At 45.8% G+C, this 20,903-nt stretch overlaps 1 protein-coding gene across 2 annotated transcripts in view; it reads left to right on the forward strand.

The window, feature by feature from the left end:
* The window catches only part of LOC134634915 (phospholipid phosphatase-related protein type 5-like), a 123,435-nt gene that overhangs the window by 40,303 nt on the left and 62,229 nt on the right, over positions 1-20,903 (forward strand). For both annotated transcript variants that reach the window (XM_063484375.1, XM_063484376.1), the window contains exon 3: positions 12,761-13,011. In XM_063484375.1, coding sequence (XP_063340445.1) covers positions 12,761-13,011 — 251 coding nt within the window. The remainder of the gene's footprint in view (positions 1-12,760; positions 13,012-20,903) is intronic.

Consider the following 20,903-nt stretch of genomic DNA (forward strand, 5'->3'; position numbering starts at 1 on the left):
AGAAAACTGCGAATTATTAGAGTGAGAGTGGAGATCCTTGTCTTGTCCCTCTCTCCACGCTTAAACATTGAGATATGATCCCATTAGTGGTGACCTTGGCCTGTGATGGGGAATAGAGAGTGGTTATCTAATAATTAAAAATGCTGGGTTCCCTTTAATATAGGTGACAGAGATCCTCTGGATTGTTCTGGGAAGATGATTCACTTGGGTATGAAACTTGTGGACTGTTGTTTTAGTTGAAGGAATTAGGTTTATTATAGGTCGTGTTCAAATTTACCTGCTCTGCCTCGGGCTGTCTAGAGGCAAGAATCAAGCGCACCATGTGCTCAGCATGCAGAGTGGATATGCCTAAAGGAGCTGCTGCAGTTGTAACTGAGTTTTGTGTGATTGAGTTGTGCCTTAATGAATCAGTAAGTGTTATTCCTTTGGCAAGTTAATTGGCATGATGCTGGTTGTAACTGTTCGTGCATGTTAAAATTATGTGTCTCAGTACATTGATACTATGTTGGTAAGATTATTTAGCACTAAGATAACCGCAGTGGCCATAATCTCTTCAACAATTACATCCAGTTGTATCAGGAATTAAGTTAAAGGGCTTTTTTGCTGTTTAGTTTAACTGTTGCTAGCTTTGCCATATTCGTGCCTGTTACGACAGCACGACGGCTCAGAATGACCGTAACAAGAGCGGGGTGTCCCGCGACTTCCCATGCCCAAACAGACACAGCCACAGCATCGGACTTTTAAGAATAATTTATTCACAGCAATGGCGCTCAATACAACGGTAGTGGGAGTGTATGATTCCAGGGTGAGCTAAGGCCAACACAACAAACAAAACCCAACCTAGGCTTCGGTTCCCCTTTTACCTCTTCCAGAAAATAAACAAAGAAATGACACAGTCTGACCTCCCTGGTCTAACAACACAGGAGAAAACGAGGCTTCCCAAAATAAACGGCAGCTCACCCTTACTTGCTCCGCACTTCACACACATGGCCGAATTTAACTAGGTAGCTATAACTGTGGCCGCTCCATCTGGACCTGCGGCAAGTGCACGGGAAGTTTTCACACACACACCCCTTTTGCGACTCTTCAATCGTCCTTTATGGATTACATCCACAGCCGGAGCCAGTTACATCAGGCTGTGCCTTCCGTCCACCAATCACAGCCGAGCCCCTGCACAGGGGAATTAGCATACACACATTAAGAAACAAACAAACCAACAACACACGCACGTAACAGTGCCTTACTATTAGCAACTTGTATGACATGTGCTATGAAGCAAATTTATGGTCTACAGTGACCCCTTATGGACACTGGGAGATATTGCTCGTGTCAGATAGATGACGTTATTGTGATTGTGATTACACTTTGATGTAAACAATTCTTCCGTGGGACTTTATTAAAGACAATCAACCCAACGTCTGGACTGCTGCAGTGTTTCTGACTTGTATACTCAGTGTTCCAATATGTCCTCTGCAGGTCGTTTGGTTATCATCTGTCCTTAACTGACTTGAGCTGGTAGTGCTTTCTGCAATCTAGGTTGTGGATTGACCCAGGAGCTACATTTCCTCCTTTGCCAGAAAAATCCTCTGACTGGCACCCTAAAAATCAAATTTTTTTTTTAAAGGGTAGAAATAAGGTTTTTGCTACTATCATCTAATGGGTCTTAGGGCTGTCAGTTTCTCTTTACAGTAACATTAGTAGCAGCTGTTATTCCAAATTACAAAGTACTCTTTAAAATACACAATCTGGAAATCCCATTTTATGCAGCATGCCTGCCTATGTCGATTAAGGTGCATTTTATGCATGACTATGGATAAGTACTTTGGGCAGGCTTGTTGGCACAGTGAGCGAGCACAGATGAATGAATCCCAGATAGACTCTGCTGTGCTGTGTGGAGTAATGAAGGCTCCACATCGTCTGTTTGCTTGGACCTGCCTGCATCTCTGAGCCTCAACGCCAAAAGATTCCTGAGTTGATTTGACTCTTAAGCTGAGGAGTTGCTTTGGGGTATTAAAAGGTATCAGCACAAAGTGTTAAAAAGTGAAGGAAGATAGAGACCTGTTAGCTCTGCTGTTGTGGTTTTCCACTTTTTTATTTTGGTTATGATACATAAATAATGTCAAGATATATGACATGTGTTTTCACATTACTGAAAGCCAAATTTCTGATTAGTCAGTGTCAGCATGAAAAGCTTCCATCTGGGACTGCAGCGAATGCTGAAGCATCTTTCAGCTTGAATTATTCTATAACAACCAACACTTGTTTCCAAAACAAGACGATGCATAATATAGCAAGTTTGGTGATAAAATTCTGAGTGAACCTCACATTCACACAGATGGGACGGCAGATGGGCAAATGAACAGCTGTGTGTTGTACGGGACATCACCTCCCATCTCTAGCTGTTTGCCTCCTTGAAACATTCATTCACTTTACTCACCGAACCTGCTGTAAAACTGATCTAGGCACATGTTACTGACTATAAATCACTGGATCTCTAACTTTACTTTAAACTTTCCTACCACACGTGTATCTTCCTAAGCTGTAAAATGTCCGTATTTGCACCGTTTTTTTGAGATTTTAAAGTGTGATATCAGGGACGAGTCAAATAAAGAAAGAAATTAGGTAAATATGAATCTTAAATACATAAGGAAACAGTAACACTATATTATCTAAGTTGAATGAAGAATAATAAGTACACTCTGACTGGTTGTCCTATGCTTACTACACCTTACACCTACAAAAGGACTGTTGGACTATGGAGACCCATTTGGTCTCAATGGTTTTTGGTCTTTGAGGCTTTGGTGACTTTTTGGCATTTTCCACCTCAGCAATTGGCGAAACCACTCGGTAATTTTCCATGGTCTCCATGCTGTGGTTCCTAAATGCTTCCACTTACAGCTGATCGTGGAATACGAGGGAAGAAATTTCACAAACTGGCTTCTTGCAATGGTGGCATCCTTTTACAGCAGCGGTCCCCAACCTGCGTTGCACCATGTCAGACAATATTTTCACAGACCGGCCTTTAAGGTGTCGCGGATAAATACAACAAAATAAAATGATACGACCAAGACAAAAAAGGGTGGTATTTTGTAAATATAATAATAAATGTGAATTCACTGTGTAACTGTGTAACTTTTTAGCAGCGTCCTCCTGAAATATACCCTCAACATTGAGAGTAACATCCTCCTCTCCGCCCCTTAATGCTCTCTGGTCTCTATGGTAACACGTATATATTTCAACATGGGAAAAGACCCAGGGAAAGCGAGTTAACAATAAAAACCCTGAAAACCACAAATTTCATACCTGAGCTTCAACTCTTGCGGCTTGCTACCGAACGACTCGCGGCCTGGTACTGGTCCGTGGGCCGGGGGTTGGGGACCGCTGCTTTACAGTACACACTTGAATTCGGTGACCTGTTTAGAAGGACTCATTATTTACATGCTTGGCTGGATGCTTGACTTTATGCAGTGGGACTCAAAACACCTGAATTTAAAGTTTAAGAGATCTATTCCAATATAGCATAGCACAACTAATCACCTGCGACAATCTCTGTATAAATTTTACATGATTTAAGGAAAGCCTCATATCATGATGATATTTCTGTAGCAACACCATGTGTTAATGTGAACACACGAGACAAACCCAGAGATGTCTGACACTGACAACTGTGTGTCCACCTCTGATAAAGGTTCAGTAAAAAGGGAGCTACTTCAACAAAGCAGTGATCTGTACAATATGTGAGAAAAGTCTTTCTGGTAAATCTGGAAACAGCAAACTTTCATTAATGGAGTGCAGGGAGAGAGAGGACCCAAAAGTAGACACCCTTAGCAGACTGGGGTGGACTCTGAGTGAGCCTTTTACTGGCTGATGAATGCCTTAAAAGGAAACTGAAAGCGACTGGAATAACAGCCAGAAAGCATAGGAACTTGGAAAAATGAAGGGAGGATAACCTGAAGTTTGAGCAAGAGACAAAAAGAGTCTGGGACAATATATATGACTGAAGTGGAACGATAACACACACAAGATTAGACTAAATACAGCGATGGAAGAAAAAACTGGGACAGGAGCTAAACTAAGAAGGGACAAAACTAACACACATTTTTCAGTTTTATTGTGCAGCTCCTGATGAGTTGCAAGGTTACTTTAGAAATTGTTAAACTGAAGTGTTACATAGTTACGTTCCATCCATTTTCTTCCGCTTAACCCCCGGATAAGCTAAAGAAAATGGATGGAAAGATTCCCAGGCCAACCGAGACATACAACCTCTCCAGTGTTTCCTTGGTCTGCCCCGGGGCCTCCTTCCAAACAGTGTCCAGGGAAATCATTACTTTTCTGCTCACATTTGGCTTGTGCTGTGGCACTATATTGCTGCAAATTAGGCAGAGTGCCATCAGTGACAGTAGCTTATTTGAAAAGGACACAATAACATTTTCCCTGAAATATTGGGATATTATTTTGAGGCTCTGTCCTCTTGTCAAAGGGGACCATGATGGTACCTTTATTGTGCACCACTGACAGGCAAGATTAGGACCCATAATGCAGAATTCAGCAAGCCAGACACAAGTTTAAAACTTAGCTCTTACTGATGGTGATTCACAGGTAAACAATCCAATCACGGATCAGGGCAGGAACAAACAAACTGAAAACACAGACTCAAGGAGAGCTTGTGGATGAGAGAGCACACACACAACACTAAGACAAATCCATTTTGGTTGTAACAAGACAAAATGTGGAACAAGTGAAGCGCTTTGATGCACTGTACAGCTGCGTTTGTAGTGTGATGAAGAAAAACTATGAAGTAGCATCAGCTTCCTCTCAGAGTGTTTGTCACGGACCAGCTCACTTTGGTCACCACAGTGGCTCCTGCGTGTTTTCTTTTGTATTCTTGCGTCTTTACAAATATTAGCGCGTGCTAGTATTCACACGTGACACATTCCATGTGTTTGCATTTCTGCATGTGTGCCTGAGTGTATCATGTGCATAAGTATGCATGCTCGCACATGTTTGTTGCCAACATTTGCATGATGTGAACCAAGCCGTCTTGCAGCTCCATAGCCTTCCCTTAACACTCAGGCCAGGCGTAGCTTTGCATAATGACTCACAGGCTGTGCTGTTCGGGGAAGATTATATTTAGAACACAGCCGAGGGTCGTGGTGCACTTGTGCACTCATCTTCAGGAGTCTGTTTTACCTCTGTGTATGTTTGCTTTGCTTGTTGAACTTTACATTTATAAAGTTCATGCTCAGCCTACTCTGTAAGTGACATTATGTAAAACAGTCCAGATAACATCAATATTTAAAAGTTGTGAGCCCATTGGGAACACACTGCACTGCAGCTTTAAACTGTTTTAAAGTGCACCACTGCTGCTTACAAAGGTATTTTCTTTTCAGCTAAAGTCTCTTGAAGTCTTCTCTAAACTTCTGGAATTTGAAGGAGCAATGTGGAACCTGAAAAAAGCACTGATGTCAGCATCATCTGTAGCTGTTGGGCGGACTGCAGTATTGCTCATGTTTGTGTGCTTCTCACGCTCACACGATGAATTAGTATCGGCTAAAACATTGCTCAAACATGGTACTGTTGATTCTGTTCATCTAGACGTTTTCAGTGGCTCATCCGAGTGTGACACCATCATACTCTAAAGTAACTAATTTTCCTAATAGAGCAGTTTGCTCTCAGGCTTACTCATGGTTCCTAGATGGTAAGTGGTTAATGGACTGTTTCCTATATAATGTTTTTCTACTTTACTTGAGCACTTCAGCACTTTGAGTGCTCATTGAGGTAATTAAAAGTAGAATGGTTGATTGTCTTAATGATGCCTGCTGGTGAAGCTTATCAGCAGTTTGAATTGTAAGGGGCTGTTCTCAAAAGCAGCTATAGAAACACAAATAGGAGAGTAAAAGAGCCCTCAGAGAGATTTGTGATATTGTTGCTGCTGTGAAAAACTCATTTTCAAAGATTAAACGCTGTTTAGAATGTCATATCACCTGCAGCGGGTCGGAAACAGAATAAGAAAAACATTCTTATGCTATTTATTAGAACTTTATTCAAATTAGAGGACTGTCTCCTCACTGTGCGTTGTAAAGAGTAATTGTGTAGTGAGCAGCCCCTAGTTTGATTTGTGTTTAATTTAGTGTAGGAAATGAAAGTAGATGTTGGTCTGACTGGACCAGACCTGTCAGATACTGTTTACTTTGCCCTTACTCCTGTATTCTTAGATTCTTTGATAGACGCAGTCCATCCCTGCTAACTCTAACCCTTTGTTTAGCTTGAACAATGTTTTCTACAAGCCCTCTAACTCAGCTAAAGTCACTGCCTTGAAGGTGTCGTATCTGCTGGTTAGTTGAATTGCCGAGACAAAAAAAAGCTGTTCAACATCGGGGAGAAAAACAGGATATATAAGTAGAAATGGCAGTTGCTAACGTAAATGTTAACGAGCTTCCGTGCTTATGTGTTCTTCACTACATACTGACGAATTCTTCACAATTACTCAGCGAGCTCCACGGGGAAAAATGAAACTGAAATTCAGTCTCTGTCCAATAAATACATTTCACAGTTAAATCGATACTTTCACACTGTGTCACACTGTGTATTGCTATTGCTGTTGCATCTTTGTATTTAACACTGTGTCCAGTATTAGGACTTCTACCAGCTTACTACAGCTGAGCACTCCAAAGTGTTGCTTGTGAACTTGGGGGGATCTGGGAAACTGTGATAACAGTGACAGTGACTCTGCTGCACATCACACTGCAGCACTTTGGAGATCAAATAAGAGGTGCACTGCCTCAACCGTCCTCACCCTCCGACACACAGATATGCACCAAGAGAGGAGAGACTACACAGAACAAACAAACTATACAGCGGCTCTGCGGCAGATCATGGCATTGTTTGAAGCAGGCATTAGATTTATGCCCTAATAAGCAATTTTGATCATCTCTCTCTGTGTTCCCTACAACAAAGAGGAAGAAGGGGGGATGGGTTCGCTGTAAGTCATCTGTAGCACAAAGCGCATCCACATTTTCCACACTCGCTTCAGAAAGTGGGACAGAGTCAAAACGATGTGTTGTGCAGTGAGCACTTGGTGACTGAGTCACATGATGCTTGACAAAACCTATTTGATGCTTATTAAGAAAATGACCCGTCGGCAGTAAGCCTCAGTGGCTCATGGGGGATGACAAAGGAACGGCAATGAGTCACGCAGTGACATTTAAAACAAGAATCCGTGAAAGAAGAAGAAAGATATGCCACACTAAACTGTTGCAGTGCCGACTGTCTGTTAACGTCTCTCAGCACACTTCATAGCCTTGGCTGAATTAGTTTTGCAGCAGCACAGGCACTTGACAATGATTGGAAAAGCTTCTGTGGTTGACCCAGCAACACATCATGGAACCCCGTATACATATGTGTGTTTTTGTGTGGTAAACACCTCTTTCAGTGTGTGTGTAAGAAGCGGTTGTCCGACTCGGTGTCAGTAGGTAATTTCCTTGTCGGAGGGCTGGGCTCCTGTACGAGGGAAGCTGTTATTTCCGTTAAAGCCCTCCAGCTTGGTTGGTTTGGTTAGGAGCAGCGTGAATGGACAGTGGCACCTGGATGATGGTCACAGTGGGTGTGTGATGGTGAGCAGCAGGGGATTTTGTGCAGACTCACATAGGAGCGAGGAACAGAGGAGATGAACAGGCTGCTTACAGAGGGAATTATTCACACTGAAAGTACAAGTAAGCTGAATGATTTATGTCCTGTCCTTGTTATTTTATGGAGCACTTTGCCAGTGCCGCAACACCATCATTCTGTTGGAAGATAAAGCACAGACAGAAGAGGCAGCACAACGAGGTTACTTGTGCGAATCACACATTTTTCTTATTTTCAAATCAGATCATTGCAAATGCCATTTATTATGTTTTGCTATATAAAAATAGTTTGTATCTCTCATTGTGTAGTGCTGAGAAAGAAAACCATTGTCATTGGGAGCTATAGCATTAGCCAGGATAAATGCCTATCCCACAGAGGCATGTTACATCCTCAATAGGGGTAGAAAAGAGAGAGGGTAGTATGGGTAGGGTAAATTGGGTGCATACACATAGGTATCAAACTTCTGCCTAATACATTTAATACCTGCCTAATCACAGGCTGCAGGAAGAAACGGTGCACACTTGATCTGGCGATAAGGTCAAGAAACCTCTCATTTTTAGGTTAGTTGTTGTGGTGTAAATATTTCACCCTTCTGTGGAGGACCTCTTTGGTGCAAACACATCCAGTTTTGCGGACAGATTACTTTTCTCAAAATCCTCTACCATACCGTCCCAACACCTCATCACCTTTTTGTTTTCACCTGCGTGTCGTCTAAATCCATTCCAGTCACCAATCGCCCCAAGCACACTCTCTGCCAAATAATCCTCATATTGAAAATTATGCTAGTTATGGTAGATAACATAAGACTAAATAATTTGTTGTCATATACAAGAATGTACAACAAAATTACGGTGCACTGCCAGGATAGGACACATGCCTAATAATGCCTAATAATAGTATAAATACAACATAGGAATAAAAATGTATGCAGAGGTAAAAAGTAGAATTGATAAATATTGCACATAATAACAAAATAAATAAGTAAATAAATAAGAAGATAATATATATGTATATATATATATATATATGTGTGTGTGTGTGTGTGTGTGTGTGTGTGTGTGTGTGTGTGTGTGTGTGTGTAAAATTAACTACCATAATTTTAAATGTATGGATTTTTTGGCGGCCAGTGGTGACTGGAATGGATTTAGATGGACCTGTGGGAGAAGTTCTGAGTTTTGACAGCCCACAGGTAGAAGCTGTTCTTTAGTCTGTTGGTTTTGCATCTGATGGATCTGAACCTTTTTCCAGAGGGCAGGATGTTGAATAGATGGTGGTCAGGATGGAGGTGGTCTTTTATAATAGATTAAATGATTGGTCAGTAAGAAAGTTTTTGATCCATGCACATGTAGTGGGGGGAAGTCCAAGTTTACCAGCTTGGCTATAAGTCTGTCTGGCATGATGTCATTGAAAGTCGAGCTGAAATCAATGAAGAGCATCGTTACTGAAGTCCCAGGATTCTCCAGGTGATGCAGAGCAGAGTGGAGGGCAGTGGAAATTGCATCCTCGGTGGACCTGTTTGCCTTATAAGCAAACTGGTGGGGGTCGAAGCTGGGTGGGAGGCAGTCCTTTATGTGCTTCATTTTGCAACCACTGGTGTCAGTGCAATGGGTCTGTAGTCATTGAGGCCACTGATGGTGGTGGACTTGGGAACCGGGACTATTGTTGCTGATTTCAGGCAGTGAGGGACAGTGGCATGTGACAGGGAGGGGTTGAATAGTCTGGTGAACACAGGAGCCAGCTGGTCAGCGCAGACTTTGAGCACACTCCCAGGTATTCTGTCAGGGCCAGCAGCTTTCCTTTGATGTAGTGCTCTGAACACACTGTGAACCTGGTGTTCTTGGAGGGTAAACATGGGCTGAGCTCAGAAGAGGCCATGGGCAGGGCGGTGTGCATGGTAGGGGTGTCTGCAGTTATCTCAAAGTGGGCAAAGAAGTGGTACTGATTAGGATCCAGAGTGGATGGGAGGCCAGCCTGTGGTTAAGCACCAGTCTCTCAAGACACTTCATGGTTACTGATGCCACTGGCCTGTAATCATTTAGAGAACTGGCACTATGGTGGATGTCTTCAGGCATGTGAGGACAGAGGAGAGATGGGTTGAAGATATTTGTAAATACCTCAGCTAACTTTGCAGCAACATACTGGTTCCAGTGCAGCCATCAGAGTATGAATGTATGTAAATGTTAGATAAAAAGCACCTGCATAGAAAGTGCATGGAAAAAAGTGCTTGTGCGAATGAGGCAAGTTTTGTCAAGCTCTTTGAGTGCTCAGAGTAGAAAAGCACTGTGAAAGAACCAGTCCATCCACGTTTTTATGATTAGGCTAAAGCCACCCAGCCTACAGACTGTGCAATTTTAGCAGTTTTATAAATTCTTTACAACCCACACTGTCTACTGAGGACATCAGGTTTGATGCATTTAGACTATATGATGTAATTTGAAGTGAGTCGGGGCCAAGACATCAAGCTGTTATTCCTCTGCTGTTTGTCTCCAGGCTGTATCCTCATTGGTGCAGTCACAGTAGCAACTGGAGGAGACAGATTGAGATATCCAGAAGCTGATGGATATCTCAATCTCAATCACACACACACACACACACACACACACACACACACACACACACACACACACACACACACACACACACACACACACACACACACACACACACACACAATAGTACTGCATGGGTTGATACTAGGCCACAAACTGGTTTTTGATAATCATGGCTTCAAAGGGCACATTATAAAGGAACTGGTAGGAGCGTCAACATTAAAGCTATAACAATAAAATTCTGTCAGTGTTACAATTTTGTATTAATGCAAAAATAATAAATTGTCAACTGATTAAATTCTAAAATGTAATATTATCCCGACTTAAACACCAAAACACAATTTTGCATTTTGCCTTTATTTAATTTTATTTATCTAATTTATTTAAGTGTAATGTGACATTGTGAAGGCAACATTGCAGACACTGGGGACAGCTAGAAATACCTGCTGCAATCATAAGCTGGCAAATAAATCCAGCACCTTGAGACTGTACACTAAGCGAAAGAAAGGAGGCTGACGACTAGTGAGTGTCCAAGCAACTATCCAGGATGAGACGATGAACATCCATGAGTCCATCAGGAAGATGGCCACATCTTAGTGAATACCTCAGGCAGAAGAAACCCAAGAAGGAAGAAGAGCAAGGAGAAAAAGAACTATCATGGAAGGAGAGGCCCATACATGGTATACACCACCGGCAGATAGAGGAAGTGGTGACATCCAGCTCCTACCAGTGGTTGGACAAAGCTGGACTGAAGGAACACACAGAGGCACTAATCACGGCAGCACAGGAATAAGCTCTGAGTACAAGATCCATAGAGATCTCCAACCTTCCTTTCATATCAAACATCCTTGAAAGAGTAGTTGTCAAACAGCTAACAGATCATCTGCAGAGGAATGGCTTATTTGAAGAGTTTCAGTCAGGTTTCAGAGCTCATCACAGCACAGAAACAGCTTTAGTGAAGGTTACAAATGATCTTCTTATGGCCTCTGACAGTGGACTCATCTCTGTGCTTGTCCTGCTAGACCTCAGTGCAGCGTTCGATACTATTGACCATAATATCCTATTAGAGCGATTAGAGCACGCTGTAGGTATTACAGGTACTGCACTGCAGTGGTTTGTATCATATCTATCTAATAGACTCCAATTTCTGCATGTAAATGAAGAGTCCTCTTCACACACTGAGGTCAATTATGGAGTTCCACAGGGTTCAGTGCTAGGACCAATTCTGTTTACATTAAACATACTTCCCCTAGGCAGCATCATTAGAAGACATAGCATACATTTTCACTGCTATGCTGATGACATGCAGCTCTATCTGTCCATGAAGCCAGATAACACACACCAATTAGTTAAACTGTAGGTCTATGTTTACATGTTTTATGTCTTAAAGCCAAAAAGCTCTGATTGACCTCTAATGTCCAGTTTTAAATTCTGATAAAACTAAGATTATTGTACTCAGCCTCAAATCTTTAAATATGGTATCTAACCAGATGCTTAGTCTGGATGGAATTACTTTGGCCTCCAGTAACACTGTGAGAAATTTGTTTTTGACCAGGACATGTCCTTCAATGCACATAATAAACAAACATGTAGGACTGCTTTCTTCCATTTGGGCAACATCTCTAAAATTAGGGAAATGAAGTGAATGATGCTGAAAAGGTAGTTCATGCATTTATTACATCTGAACTACTGGATGGACTACTGTAATTCATTATTATTGGGATGTCCTAAAAACCAACCTTTAGTTAATCCAAAATGCTGCAGCAAGAGTCCTGACAGGGACTAGAAAGAGAGAGCAGATTTCTCCTGTATTGGCTTCCCTTCATTGGCTCCCTGTTAAATCCAGAATTGAATTTAAAATTCTTCTCATCATATATAAGGTCTTTAATAATCAGGTCCCAACATATCTTCATGACCTTCAGTTTTCAGGCCCCTCTTCTGTGGAACCAGCTTCCAGTTTGGATTCAGGAGACAGACACTGTCTCTACTTTTAAGATTAGGCTTAAAACTTTCCTTTTTGCTAAAGCATATAGTTAGGGCTGGACCAGGTGATGTTGTAATAGACGTAGGCTGCTGGGGGACTCCCATGATGCACTGAGTGTTTCATTCACTATGTGTTTATACACCTCTTTGCATTTAATTATTAGTTATTATTAATCTCTGGCTCTCTTCCACAGCATGTCTTTGTCCTGTCTTCCTCCCTGAACCCCAACCGGTCGCGGCAAATGGCCGTCCCTCCCTCAACCTGGTTCTGCTGAAGGTGTCTTTCTGTGAAAAGGGAGTTTTCTCATTCCCATTTGCTCAAAGGGTTCATTTGATTGTTGGGGTTTTCTCTTTTTTCTTTGTAATATTGTAGGGTCACCTTACAATATAAAGCGCCTTAAAAAACTCTTGTTGTGATTTGATGCTATATAAATAAAATTATATTGAGTTGTGTTGAACTGAGGAATATCAAGTTTCACAAAATCTGACTGTATCTCATTAATATTAATTAGCACCTCACTTTTCAGTCTCAGTACTATCTATGTTGCTGCTAACAGCAGTATTTCTCTCGTCAGTCTTAACATTTTTTTGTTTGTTTCCAGGAGTCTACACCTTTGGCCTCTTCACTGTTGACATCTTTGTCAACGCAGGGCAGGTAGTGACAGGAAACCTGGCACCGTACTTCCTGACTGTCTGTAAGCCAAACTACACAGCACTGGGTTGCCAGCAGGCCCTGCGCTACATCAGCCACCAGGAGGCCTGCACAGGAAACCAGGACGACATCCTACGTGCCCGCAAGACTTTCCCGTCCAAAGAGGCTGCGCTTAGCGTCTATGCTGCACTCTACCTAGCTGTGAGTTTTTCTTACATCCAGCCATATGTGTTTAGTATAATCCTTTTGTTGTTTCTGATTGTATCACCTCCGTTTTGTTTGCGAGGGATCTGGCGTTGGTGAGAAAGATGGATGGAAACGGGGTTTGTTTTGTTGTTTTCGCTGCTGGACGTGATAGCCCCGCTCTGCATCCCTGCTTTTGTTTCCTTGTTACCTATCCCTGCACAGTCTGTGTCGCTTGCTGTTCCCAACAGTAACCCACAGAGCGCCTGGTGGTCTCACAATCTCAGGTGGGTTACTGGTATGCAGCAGAATTCATGGTTCCATTTACCACAGCAAGTCTTCTAGGTCCTGAGCCAGCAAAACAGCTCCAGATCATCACAATACCACCACCATATGTTACTGTTGGTATGATGGTCCTTTTGTGAAATACTTTTTGGAAGAGGTGACTTCCGAAAAGTTCAGCTTTGTCTCGTCAGTCCACAGAATATTTTCCCCAAAAGTCTTGGAGATAATCAAGATGTTCCCTTTCAGTCGATTCACTCGGTACAACACATAAGTATGGGATATCACGCCCTCGCGTGTCCTGGCTGAAGAAACCTTTATTCACGCCTTTAAGGCAGATGACGTGTGATGACACGCGCACGGCCCCGCCTGCACATATAGCCGCTGTCATCACAGTCATCCCTCAGTTCTTACGCTCTTCACCTCGCTGAGAACACCTCTGCTGAGTTGGGCTAGCTAGCTGCTGCTAGTTAGCTCCGTTGTCTGCCGACTTGAACTTAGCTTAACTGCCCCTGTTGGTGTTAGCCTCCACCGCGCTGTTGGTGCGTAGGCTGCCCGCGGAGCGCTAATTTCAAGTTTTCCTGTGCAGCATTTCGCTTTGCGTTTTGGAATGGACTCCAAACCGAAGCGAGCAAAGCAGAAATCTTCTGTTCGCCCCTGTCCTCAGGGATGCGGTTTCTCTTTGCACGACAGCGACCAGCACGATGCCTGCCCTGTCTGCCTGGGGATCGTCCACGCTAGGAGAGCGTTGACGGAGCCCGAAGCCTGTGCGTTTTGCCGCCAGCTCCGGCGCTCGACCCTGGAAAGACGGATGACGTTTGTGGAAAAAGTGCTGGGACGCTCAGCTGTCGCACGGCATGACCCTCTCCTTTCCGAGTCTGGAGCCCCGGCTTCGTCCGAGTCCGAAGACGAGGATTTTCCGGTCGATGTCCCCGCAATTAGCTGGGCTGACCACATGGAATATGTTGACGGGTTAGCCGATGACGAGCCGGAACCATGCAGGAGCGCTGGCGGGCTTCAGCCTGGGTTGAAGCCCGCCAGCGCTCCCCAGGAAGATGATGACGTGCTGGACATCGGCCTGGACATCCATGGTTTGTTGGAGGATGAGCAGGAGAGCTCATTGTCGGCCCAATGTGCCGCCACTGCTGCGCCGGTCGGCCACGATGACACCTCTCTTTTCTCCCTGTTTCGCCGTGCTGCTGAGAAGCTGCAGGTGGACTGGCCCTCTCCTCCGCCAGCTCAGAAGCCGTCGCGGTTCGCGGGTTTTTTCCTCCCACCGGAGCCCGCAACGGCCAAAAACTGCCTTCCCATGTTCCCAGACTTTGTCTGCGAGCTAACAGCATCATGGGACAAACCTCTGTCTACCCGCGTCACTGTGCCCGGCTATGGACAGTACATGGAGTTGGACGGCGCCGAGGGGGCTGGCTTAGCTAACCCACCCCCTATGGAGCCGTCTCTGGCTGCTTATCTGGCCCCGTCCCATAACCATGGTGTCGGCGGCCCCGCAACTCTGCCGTCCAAGCACTGCAGATTCTCTGCTTCGCAGCTGGAGAAGATTTATCGGGCTCAGGCCGGCACTGCTCGCGCCATGAGCTCCGTCACCATGCTCCAGACGTACCAGGCAATGTGCCTGGTGGAGCTCGGATCGCTGGTTCCTGATGACAGCTCGCTGGCACCTCTTCTTAACGAGGTCAGAGTCGCCACAGATCACATCCTCCGTGCGTCTGGCTGTGCAGCGCTCTCCCTGGGCAGAGGGATGGCTTCGACAGTAGTGGCGCAGAGGCACCTGTGGCTGACCCTCTCCGACGTCCCGGATAGGGACAGAGCTGTGTATCTGGACGCACCAGTGTCTGCGGCTGGGTTATTCGGACATTCACTTGAAGCCATTCAGGCTAGATTCGATCTGAGGAAGAAGCAGACAGAAGCTCTGCGCGACATCATCCCCAGACGTCAGCCGAAACCCAAGCCCGCAGCTAGCTCTCACAGGCACGCCGCTCCTCTGCCGACTGGCAAGAGATCGGCGCCCACTGCTGAAGTGGGTGTGCCGCCAGCGAGAGCACATCCTCCGGCCCGAGCTCCACGCCAGTCGGCCTGGAGCAAAGGCCCACCCTCGGGCCCCCAGCGGGACCCGACGCCCAGGAGGAAGAAGCCTCAGCCCTCCTAGCTGTGGTTTCGAGTGGAGAAGGGGTCCAGCAGCAGGGAGATGCTGCTTTTACCCCTCTGTTGCCGCACAAGAGGTGCCGCTTAAGTTCTGTTCAGGTTGTCAGCCCCAGAAGGCGCTGCACTTTCCTAACACTGTCTCCCAAGCACAAAACCCCTGCACACAAAATGCCTCAGGTAACTCCCTGTTCAGGTGTGTTAAATGTTCAGGTGACCACATCGAGTGTTCCCGCTGTTTTTCATTGTTGTGCCCCAGAAAAGGTGCCTTCAACAAATTGTGTGAATGTACATGTTCCCATGTTACAATCAATAAAGAGTGTTGTTTATTCTCAAACAATCACAAATGCTCAGCCTGCGGGCAGAATGAGGCAGGTCAGGCAGGTGATGCAGTTCCCTGCAGACACACTGGGGGGCGACAACGCCCTGCCGACGGTGCTGCAGGTCAGCCGGCTGGCTGCTCACTTCCCTCAGTGGCGCGCTTGCGCCCCCTCTCCGTGGGTGCTGCGAACTGTTGCCATAGGTTACCGGTTGCAGTTCCGGGTCAAGCCGCCTCGTTTCCAAGGAGTCGTAAACACGACTGTCAACACCGAGGCGGCCATGATACTCAGAGAGGAAATAAAGGCGCTATTGCAGAAAAGAGCAATACGAGTGGTCCCCGCTTCGGAGACAAACAAAGGTTGGTACAGCCGCTATTTTGTTGTTCCGAAAAGAGGGGGAGGGCTTCGTCCCATCCTCGACCTGCGAGTCTTGAACACGTATCTACGTACGTACAGGTTAAAGATGCTAACACTCAGACAGCTCTTGAATGCAGTCGGTCCGGGAGATTGGTTTGCGACAATCGATCTAACAGATGCTTATTTTCATGTGGCTATACACCCGAAACACAGGCAGTTTCTGAGGTTTGCATTCGAGGGCGTAGCCTACGAATACCTAGTGCTGCCGTTCGGGCTGTCGCTCGCTCCTCGCACCTTTACGAAATGTGCCGAGGCAGCGCTAGCGCCCCTCAGAGAGAGAGGCATTCGCATCTTAGCCTACCTGGACGACTGGGCTCTCGCAGCTTGTTCCAGAGAGCAGGCGGAGACACAGCTGTCACTGGTTCTGTCACACTTTCAAAAGAGCTCGCTAATCCCGAGTCAGCAGATTTCTTTCCTCGGTTTGGAAATATGCTCGCTTTCCAGCCGCGCACGTTAGTCGGAGCACAGAGTGGCCGCGTTTCATCGCTGCCTCGCTCAGTTTCAGCTGGGACGCAGACTGCGTTTCCAGACGATATTACGCTTGTTGGGCATGATGGCATCTATGATCGCCGTAGTGCCACTTGGACTGTTAAAAATGAGAGCGTTTCAACGCTGGACTCTCTCTCACCGCCTGTGTGCATCGCGTCATCCCCGGAGGAGGCTGCCGCTAACCGCGTCTTGCATGCTAGCTCTCCGTCCTTGGAGGGAGCCCAGGCTGCTGCATCAGGGCTCTCGGATTGGGAGGGTGTTGTTTCGCAAGGTGGTGTCCACAGATGCTTCCCTAAAAGGGTGGGGAGCGCTGTGCAAGGGTGCATCAGTGAGAGGGATCTGGTCCGCAGCTCAGCGCCAGCTGCACATCAACCACTTAGAGCTGTTAGCAGTGTTCTTAGCTCTAAAGCATTTCCGTCCAGTCCTGGAGGGCCAGCATGTCTTAGTCAGGACGGACAATTCAACAGTGGTGTCTTACATAAACAGGCAGGGAGGAACACGCTCTCTTCCCCTGTTGAGGCTGTCTCGCTCTCTGCTGTTATGGTGCAGTGTTCATTTTCTGTCTCTGAGAGCCACCCATGTCCCGGGCCACCTGAACCTGGGGCCGGACCTTCTCTCCAGGGGGGGTCCTCTGGTGAGAGAATGGAGGTTACACCCTTTAATAATCAGCCTGCTAGCAGCGAGTTCTTGGCAGCTTCCTCTCCGCAGGGATCTCCTCTCTCAGGCGGGAGGAGAAGTGTTTCATCCGCGCCCAGATCTGTGGCGCCTTCATGCTTACCTGCTGAGAGGTTAAACTTGGTTGCTAAGGGTTTGCCACCTAGTGTGATAGCGACAATTCAGAGCGCTAGGGCCTCATCTACTAGAGGCTTGTACGCTTACAAATGGCGAGCCTTCGAGCAATGGTGCCAGGACCGCCACACTCTCCCATTTCAGTGCTCTATTGTGGATGTTTTGTCATTCCTGCAGGAGCTGCTGGATAAGGGCCTTTCATTTTCGACAATTAAGGTTTATTTAGCAGCTATATCTGCTTGTCATATTGGCTTTGACGGGGTGACACCAGGTGCACATCCCCTCGCCATACGTTTTCTGAAAGGAGTTCGCCGGCTGAGACCCGTGCTTAAGTCCAGTGTCCCTGCTTGGGACTTGTCTTTGGTGCTGGAGGCCCTTTGTAGCCCCCCGTTTGAACCTATTGAGTCTGTGGATATGAAATTTCTTTCATATAAGACTGCATTACTTCTCGCTTTGGCTTCGGCAAAGCGAGTGGGTGACCTTCATGCGCTGTCTGTGCATCCCGCCTGCACACAGTTTTCTCCTGATGGCCACAAGGTCGTATTGCGTCCAAATGCTGCCTATTTTCCCAAGATCATGCCTGCATCTTATAGCTCAATGGAGTTTGAGTTGCTGAGCTTTTGCTCCCCTCCTTTTGCATCTGAGGAGCAGAGGAGGATGCATTCTCTTTGTCCAGTGCGTGTGCTACGCACCTACATTGAGCGCACTCAGAACGTGCGTTTATGTGACCAGCTGTTTGTCTGCTTCGCCAATCCAAATAGAGGTAGATCTCTGTCCAAACAGAGGCTGTCCCACTGGATTATAGAAGCTATCTCACTGGCATACAGCACCAGAGGTCTTGCTTTGCCCCACGGGGTGAGGGCTCATTCCACCAGGGGGATGGCAACCTCATGGGCTCTTTTTAAAGGGGTGCCTGTAGCTGATATTTGTGCGGCAGCTAGTTGGGCATCACCGCACAGTTTTGTGCAGTTTTATCGGTTGGACGTTACAGCCCCTTCGGTGGCTCATACTGTCCTTTCTGCTGGGTCTACCACTCACTAAGGAAGTAGTGGCCCAATTCCGGTTCGGTGGCTGCTCTGCGGGGCGTGTATATATGTCCCATACTTATGTGTTGTACCGAGTGAATCGACTGAAAGGGAACGAATAGTTATGTCTATAACTTCTGTTCCCTGAAGGAGAGGAACGAGGTACAACACAAGGTGGCCCCACTGAGCAGTTTGGCTCGGTGAAGAGCGGCTATCGAACTGAGGGATGACTGTGATGACAGCGGCTATATGTGCAGGCGGGGCCGTGCGCGTGTCATCACACGTCATCTGCCTTAAAGGCGTGAATAAAGGTTTCTTCAGCCAGGACACGCGAGGGCGTGATATCCCATACTTATGTGTTGTACCTCGTTCCTCTCCTTCAGGGAACAGAAGTTATAGACATAACTATTCGTTTTTTGGCACATGTAACACTGTTGTGTTCTTTTTTGGTTAGCAGTGGTTTTCTCCTTGAGCTCTCCCATGGAAGCCATTTTGCCCAGTCTCTTTCTTATTGTTGAATTATGACCTCTGACCTTAACTTAGACATGTGAAGCCTGTGGTTCCTTAATTATGTTCTGGGTTCTTTTGTGACCTCCTGGATGATTGGTTGACGTGCTCTTGGAGTAATTTTGGTAGACCAGTCACATTTTATTTATATAGCGCAAAATCACAACAACGGTTGCCTCAAGGTGCTTGTACAGTGAGATAGCCACAGGCAGGAATGATTTCCTGTGTTGTTGAGTGGTGCATTTGGGCAATCTTAGTCTCTAACTGAACATGCCCCTGTGACTGACTAGCACCTCATGGAGTGGGTGGGAGGCATTTTGCAGCATTGTCCTTATCTGCAGGCCATTTAAATGCAGGCCATTTATCTTGGAAACCATGAAACAGCATAGAGGATGGCATTGGTCACACAGACTCAAAGAATATCCTGAGCATTGTCCGATGTTAAAAGACCTCAGCTACCTTGGCTCTGGCCCGTCCTGCACTGTGCAGTGATGCTTTTTTACCAGTCCAGTTTATTGTTTATCAAACTTACCTCATACAAACACTTTTTTCCATGCTTTTTTGCTCAAGTGCTTTCAGTCTAACATTCACACACATTCATACACTGGTAGATGCATCGGAGAGCAACTTAGGGTTAGTATGTTACCCAAGAATATTTGGTCCTGGAGACTGAAGCAGCAACAACAACCTTCCAATTACTAGATGACCTCCTACAGCCATCCTGTGTGACTGTTAATTTATCCTTTAAGCAAAGCATAAAAATGAAACCTTTCAAAAAAGCTTCCAATGCTTTCTGATGATCTGATTTGTTTAATTTTCTGTGTCAGAGCCAATGTCTACCCAAATGCCCATAAGTGATCGATGCATGGCTTTGGACGATCACTGCCTGCCTGCATGGTGAGGAAAACAGATTGTCTCTGTTATATAGGTCATTCAGCACAGGCCAATGTGTGTATCCAGGACATACAGGCAGTTTGCACACACTGACACACAAAAGTCCTCACACACACAATACTGCAACTCCAAGAAGATGATGAAAATTATTCCTCTTGTTGTCTTAGTCATTACAGCAATACCAGGGTCAAACACAGCAATCCAGAGTCTGTTGAATCAGCTGTAATTGCTCCATTTTCTCAGATACAGATAAACAATCAGAACTAAATATTTTGGCCTGAATTGGTTTGTGTCACAGACTGGCGGGGCAGACTGTGTGGAGTGCGTTGAGGACCCAAGAGCAGAGAGAGGCCAGGAGACAAAACTGGACTTAATGAAAGGCGAGCCTTTATTTAGGGCTCAAAACACGGAAAAAAACAACAAAGTAACTGAGGGAAAACCTGAACATAGACAGGGAAACTATGACTCTTACTGTGATTTTATACTATGACTAGACAACATACAAACTATGACTTACTAGGACTTGACTGGGAAACCGTGACAAGGGGTAGGGGAGATAACACAGATGACGCGACACTGAACACAGCAAGACTGAGGACTAGATACACACATGAGGTGATCAGGGGAAGTGGAGACACATGAGGACACAGCTGACTAGAATGAAACATAGGCCGTTTCTCAATTCTCAAGTACGCGAGTACGTGCTCGCGTTCTCGGCGAGTACGTGCTCGCGTTCTCGGCGAGTACGTACTGGCCGAGAACGCACGGGAGTACGGACTCGCCGAGAACGCGAGCACGGGAGTCCGCTGTTGAGTTTTGGACGAAATGCATTCTGGGATATTTAGCTGTACCAAGTCCACACAAGTCACCACCGATGCATGCTCGATAAAACGGGCGGAGCGAGATTTGTACAATTGGAAGACCAGCGTAGGTGATGATGTCACAGGTCCGGAGTTTCTACTGCCGTCCCCTCTTCATTTAACTGTGAATAATATGTTATGAAGCTTAACTTTAATCACAGCCAAAACGG

This window comes from Pelmatolapia mariae, linkage group LG9, assembly GCF_036321145.2.
Source record: "Pelmatolapia mariae isolate MD_Pm_ZW linkage group LG9, Pm_UMD_F_2, whole genome shotgun sequence".
Lineage (NCBI taxonomy): Eukaryota > Metazoa > Chordata > Actinopteri > Cichliformes > Cichlidae > Pelmatolapia > Pelmatolapia mariae.